This window comes from Tupaia chinensis, unplaced genomic scaffold, assembly GCF_000334495.1.
Source record: "Tupaia chinensis unplaced genomic scaffold, TupChi_1.0 Scaffold000612_1, whole genome shotgun sequence".
In the NCBI taxonomy this organism is placed as follows: Eukaryota; Metazoa; Chordata; class Mammalia; order Scandentia; family Tupaiidae; genus Tupaia; species Tupaia belangeri.
Window position 1 is genome coordinate 1,743,283 of NW_006160131.1, and position 6,502 is coordinate 1,749,784.

General features: G+C 50.7%; 1 protein-coding gene across 7 annotated transcripts in view; it reads left to right on the forward strand.

The window, feature by feature from the left end:
* The window catches only part of KIAA1191 (KIAA1191 ortholog), a 16,669-nt gene that overhangs the window by 1,709 nt on the left and 8,458 nt on the right, over nucleotides 1-6,502 (forward strand). For 3 of the 7 annotated variants that reach the window (XM_006158885.3, XM_006158887.3, XM_027775936.1), the window contains exons 3-5: nucleotides 1-36; nucleotides 3,326-3,504; nucleotides 6,123-6,249. The exons of 1 other annotated variant lie outside the window; for it this stretch is intronic. In XM_006158885.3, the coding sequence (XP_006158947.1) occupies nucleotides 9-36; nucleotides 3,326-3,504; nucleotides 6,123-6,249 (334 nt within the window). In that variant the 5' untranslated portion in view covers nucleotides 1-8. The remainder of the gene's footprint in view (nucleotides 37-3,325; nucleotides 3,505-6,122; nucleotides 6,250-6,502) is intronic. 3 more of the 7 variants (XM_006158888.3, XM_006158886.3, XM_027775937.1) reach the window with 2 other exon arrangements.

The following is a 6,502-nucleotide window of genomic DNA, read 5'->3' on the forward strand; positions in this document are numbered from 1 at the left end:
CTCTTTCCATGGCTTCAAGACAACCAGAAGTGCCTGGTAAACGTAATTCTTTTTGATAAAGTCGTATTTTGGCCACAACATTTTAAGCTAGATAGGAACCATTTTACCTGATTCATATATTAATATGACTCTCTGCCACTAGGCAAGTATTTAGATAGAATAGATTAGTATTGTTAAAGTATTATCTTACTGATAATCCAGCCTTAGTATGAACCTAAAACATTTAAAAAAAAAAAAAGGGTAGTTTCTCTTAAGGGTATGGCAGATTTGTTACTTTCCTACAGGTATCAAGTAAAAATTTGGAGTAAGTTGTGTAATTTTTGTATTGTTGAATGTACCAGAGTGATTAAACTCACTCCTTATCTTCAGGAGGGACTGGGGGTATGGAGACCTGGGCGAGAAGTCACCAGCCTGGTTTAATGGCAGATTGAATTTAGTCATGAAAATGCTTGCAGCAAGGTTCAATGAGTCCTGAGTTGGTGACGGCAATAATTTCTGGGTTACTTAAGCCATTGATTCCTCCTTGAACTGTCTGCGGGTAGGGAAGGTGATTTTTAATTAAATCCGAGTCACTTTATTTCTGATTCTCAGTAAAGTGATTGATAATGCCTATCTCTGAGGATTGTGAAGATTAAACATAAAATCGGTAAAAATATGAGTTAGAAGTTGTGCTGAGTATGCATTTACTCTCCAGAAATTTTCCTGTTCTCTTGGAAGGAATGTATTTCCTATTAAATATTAGCTGCCTTACTATTTTTAGGAAGGCTATTCAGATGGCCTTGGGAGGAGTCTTTCAGATGTTCTTGAACTTGCTCCCAGATTAGGTGCATTCATGGAAGTCCTCTGTCCGCAGCGCAGATCTACGTCTAGCCTCTACGTCAGCAGCTCGTGTTTCAGTCTGTCTTTCATCGCGGCTGTGATTACCATAAGCTTCCTGTAACCATCCTGGGCCTTTGGTGGGGAGCGTGGAGTGTGGCATGCAGAGTTGAGCACTGGCTCAGGTCTCTGTTCCAGTCCCCACTCGGTAGCTAGGTTAATGGGACAAGTTGCTTAAGGTCATGCCTCAGTTTCCTGAGCTGGGAAGTGGGGAGAATATCTGCTTAATGAAGCTGAGATGAAATGAGGGATGTAAAGTGCCAAGCAGGGAGGAATACTTAATGATTATTATTTGCTTGAGTGTGTGTTTTGATTGAGATATAATGCATACACCATAAAATACACCCATTTTTATTTATTTATTTGAGATTTTTGCTGTAGGGCGCTTGTGCTCACCTGGAGAGACAGAGAGAGAAAGTGAGAAATCACCCCCTGGGGGGATGGCCATACCATAACCCCTTCTCCTCCATTCTCCTCTCAAGATCTTGGGCATGCTTGCACATGTGCCAGGTGTGCGTTTATGCACCCGATCCAGGACTTGAACCACGGTCAACTATGTGGGAGTCCAGCAACATAACATTTATGCCATCTGCTGGTCCCAAATACACCCGTTTAAAGCGAAGAGTTTAATCATTTTTTTGGTGTGTATTCTCATTTGCAAAATACCTGTTGACCAGAGAGAGAGAAAAGGAAAGTGAGAAAGCAAGCCTCTTGATCCAGGACTCAACCATGGTTGGCCATGTGGGAGTCCAGCGCCTTAACCACCTGGCCCCTATTGTTACTATTTTAGTTGCCAGAGAGCACATGTACTTGCTAGAAAAAGAGAAAGGGAGCCCGGAGAGAGAGGAGAAAGCATCCAGGTGGCGTGAGGTCATGCCACAATCCCATCTCCTCCATTTCTCTGTCAATTTGGGATTTGGGGTATGCATGCACACACACCCCAAATGCTTTTCATGCTGGCCATGTGGGATCCAGCCCTCAGTCACTAGGCTAAAGAGCTTGCCTTGTTAGTAATTATCATTAATAGCAGTAATGATAACAGTAGCTGTCCCCTTGTCTGGTGGTTTTGGACTTCCTGCCAGGCAGGTTGATGTAATTATATAATTTTAGCAACAGGAAAGCGTCACCTGGATTGAAGGTAGGCTCTGGAAATCAGTTCTGATACGAAAGGTTAGCGAACAGAACAAAATGGACTTTGCACTCGGGTCTGGCACAGCTGAGCATGCCCTTGAAGCAGAGCACCTGCGTCGCTGTGGGGTGGGACGTTCCGGCAGTCAGTGCCAGTGGACGGGAACGACAGGGTCAGCTGGTAGTGTTTGTGAGAGTGGGCGTCAGCAGCTTCTGTCATGGAATCTGGCTGTGCTGTTGAAATCAGGACACTGGAAGGTGGAGATGACCTTGTTTGAAGTATTTGTTGGCATGCTGTTCTCTTTGGGGAGGTCAGGATGGGAGAGGACTTGCAGTCAGATTTTGATCGGACCCCGGCTATCCATTTTCTGTATGAGCCTGGGCAAGTCACTTCCTCTTTCGGCCTTATTTTCCTTATCTAAAAATGGGAACCAGAATGTCACAATCTTGGAACTAAACCATGGTCTGGTGGTTGAGGTGGCTGGGTCCCACATGGCCAACTGCAGATTTGAGTTTCGGACCCAGTAGCTTGAGAAACACACCAGGTGTGTGTTGGCACGAGCCCAAAATCCTGAAGGAGAGAGAGCCGGAGGAGGACGGCAACGTGACCATTCCCCATGGGGAATGCTTTCTCACTCCCCCTAGTCTGTCTCCCTCCAGTAAGCTCACATGCCCACTGGCAAGTTATTATTATTATTATTTAAAGAATTATTTATTTATTCATTAATTAATTTTATTTTATTTTAATTTAATTGAGACAGAGAGAGAGAGAGAGAGAAAGAGAGAAAGCAAGCCACCGGGTCTTGGACTCAAACCGTGGTTGGCCATGTGGCAGTGTCTAGTACCTTAACCACCACACCACCTCCTGGTCCTCTCTCTGGCAAATTACTTAAAAAAGAAAAAGAAAGAAAGAAAATCCCAGAACTTCGAATTGTCAGTCAGGTCATATCCTCAGACTTGCAATAACGGGAACTTCAACTTTGCAGTGGGGGTGCTGTCTGTGGCACAGAGATTACAAGCTCTGGAATTAGATAGGTTTAGGTTTTGATTCTAAACCGTACTTGAGGTTGCGTGACCTTCTCAGGTAGATTTAAATGGAATTTCAGGTGTCCTAATCTGTTAAAGTGGATTAGGGCTGCTGAGCGGGTTCTGTGGAGACACTGACGTGTGGGCGTGGAGGGAAAACCGGGTGGGTTAGCTATTCCAGAGCAAGCCGCCACCCCGTCCCTGTCCCAGCGCTGGGGGCTTTCCTCCCCACAGAGTGCTGGAAAGCCGCTGGCTCTCAGTTGCTGAACCCATCTGACAGGTGTCTCTGTCTTAGCTCTTGAACCTAGTGGGCCTCTAGGCAAGATGTCCCTGCCCATCGGGATGTGCCGCCGGGCTTTCAGCTATGACGATGCCCTCGAGGACACCGCGCCCATGACTCCTCCTCCTGCGGACATGAGCAGCATCCCCTGGAAGCCGGTGATCCCAGAGCGCAAGTACCAGCACCTCGCCCAGGTACCGGCCCCTGCCGACTGCTCTGGCCACCCACCCCGCCTCTGTCCTGCTCCCACAGGGACAGCAGTAGCCACTCCCTTCACGGACTTCTGTCTCAGCCACAGATGGTGCTTTTTTCTTTTTAATTCAAAACCAGAGTGGCCGTGTCTTCTACCGCACACTCCCGTGCCCCTGCCCTCGTCCCCAGCGTTGAATCAAGTGCCGTAGTGTGACTGGGTTCTGCATGCTCCAGGTCCTGTCTGCCTCTCCCAGCCCCTTGCTGTGTGAGGTTTCTGTGAGCGCTCTCAGCATCCCAGGGTGCTCCGTGCCTGCGTGTTGCAGCATGCGGCTCCACCTAGCAGCGTGTTACTGCCCCTACTCCATAGACGGACTCCTCTAAATCTCAGGTCAAACTCTGCTTTGGTGAAGATTTTTCTCCCAGTAAGACTGTCCCCTCTCCCTTTGAGTGGCTCTCCTGTCCCGTGGACCCTGTGAGTGACTGTCACCTCTGTTCGCTGCACGAGGGCAGGGGCCACAGTGTGTCTCAGTCTGCGGGATCTGTACAGCAGAGGACCTGGCCTCGTGTAGGTTCTGAGACATGCCCTGTGACTGGGGAGAGCGGCTCTGGGTACCTGCCGTGCTGCCCCGTGCCGCTCCTGCCCTTCTCCCACTGCCGTCCTCAGAGGGCCGCCTTGCTGAAGGCGCAGACTGGACATCGCCCTTGTGTGCAGTGCGGTTTCCTCCGTTTGCAGTGTCTGCTGCCATGGGGTCGTGGAAGCCTGTGCTTCCTAATTTTGGGGTTTGTCCCTCTCACCTCAAACTGCAGCTCCCAAGGACACAAGAAGGGTGTCCTGCAGCCCGAGCCACTGGGCAGGTGCAGGGAAGCTGTCGAACCTGCAGGGACAGCTTCCCCAGCTTGGAGCTGACGGCAGGGCCTGATGGGAAGTGCACAGGACAGGTCTCCACAGGTGGGCTGTGACTCACAGGGACCCTGGCTCACAGCTTGATCCCTGAGCTGCAGTGGCTGGCCCTGAGATGGGTACGCTTTATCACGATGCTGCGAGGGTTAAACTAGAGAGGATTTCAGGGCTTGGCTCGCTGGCGGCCTGGGGGGTTGTGGTGGGCGCTGGCTCTCAGTTTCACCTTCCCTCAGCAGAGCCGTGTTTGACCCTCTGTCTCTAATAAGCTCCTGCCTCCCACCGTATTCCAGAGCAGGGTCTCCTGTCCGAGGTGTCTCTGTAATGCTGGGGGGACATCCCTGTCACGGTTGCCTACTGAAAGCTGACCCCATCGTTGTTAGAAGGCAGTGTGCACCAGTAGGGGAAGGGCTGGGAGAAGACCCTGCAGCCTGCTGCGGTCGGGGTCGGGGTCAGCGTGGAGAGCAGGGCTCCTGCTGGCCCTCTGTGGGCAGCACACCCTTTGCTTCAGAAAACTGCTGACTACTGTCAAGGCAGAGAGGGGGCTTCCAGCGTCCTGCTCTGTCCCAGCTGTGACAGCTAACCACTTGGGACAGCTACTCTCTCCAAGGAGCACTCAGCGTGATGCATCACATGCATTCTTGGAATTGCCCTGGCTACCCAGCATTACTCTTCCAAGTAAGGAGACAGGTTGCTGCTGAGACGCCCAAATCTCACTGTAATGGGGGTACAGCGTTTCAGTACTTTCTTCTGGGTCCTTCTTTTATGTTTGAAGTTTGAGAGTGGGAGAGCGACACTCAACAGGGCTTTCATGCTGTAATTCACCCTGGCCTCAGTCAGTCCAGGGAGACCCTGGATCCAGCCGTGTCAGTGCTGTGTCACCATCTGGCCCTGTCACTCCTTTCTGACCATCTCACTTCCACTGGGGAGGCAGAGAACAGGATAAACCAGGTCCTCTGCTCCCTGCTGGCTTGTGCGTGGTGTTGGGTGCAGATTACAGAGCAGGGGTGCCCCCGCTCCTGGACGCTGCCAATCAGGAGCAAGCAGATTGCTCTGCAGCTTTGAAGAGGGGTTATCTGAACACTGAGGGGCAGTGGTCCTCAGTTAGGCTCAGCATCAGCAACATTAGCAGCACCCAGGAATTCTTAGGAAGATAAATTCTTGTGCTGAGCCCCACACCAACCTGGATCTACCAGGTCAAAAACTCTGGATGGGACCCAGCAATCTAACAAGCCTTCCAGGTGATTCTGGTGCCTGGCAGAGTTTGAGAACCATTTAGCAGAGGCTCTGATTAGGTAAGCGGGACCTAGCATTGAGCCTGGTATGTGGCTGGTGCTTAGCAGTGGCATTTCTTACGCATTCTTTGGGCAGAGGGCTCTGGTGTGCTGGACAGACAGGCTGGAAAGGTACAGACCTCAGAGCTTCTGATTCTGGCTTTCCTGCAGGTTCAGGCTAGTCACATGTTGTCTAACCTGCTGCTGTCATGGACGACCCCCGCCTAACTGGCTAAGGGTGACCAACCCCCCTCTTTAAATATCGGGTCGCCAGGAATGTCCTGACACATTTTTACATAGAAAAATGTGCATGACTTTCCTGATGATCTAATATTTCTTCACTTAACCAGATTAAAGGCATTTCAGTGACTTTTTCCCCAAAGGAGTGTTAAGGCATATGACACACACCCCCGTCCTGCTCAAGTGCTTCCTTACGTTTCCTGAACAGGTGGAGGAAGGAGAGGCCAGCGTGTCCTCCTCTGCCATGACCCTGTCATCGGCCGTTGACAGTGTGGACAAGGTCCCGGTGGTGAAGGCTAAAGCTACACATGTCATCATGAATTCTCTAATCACAAGTAAGCACTCTTCGCCTCAAGTGGAGTGAAGCTGGGCGGAGGAGCGGTAGGCCTTGTTCGCCCAGCCATGGCGACTGCCCAGCACGCACTCGCGCATGCTGATTGGCCGTTGGCGCTCCTCAGTGTTGAAGCTCCGTTCCGGTGGGTGATCTGCCAGACATTAAGCTTTTCGGTTGCTTTAGGTGCATTTCTGCTGCCACGTTGCTCAGTCTCATTTGCCCGTATCTGTCAGGGTGGCCTTGGGCTCTTTCCC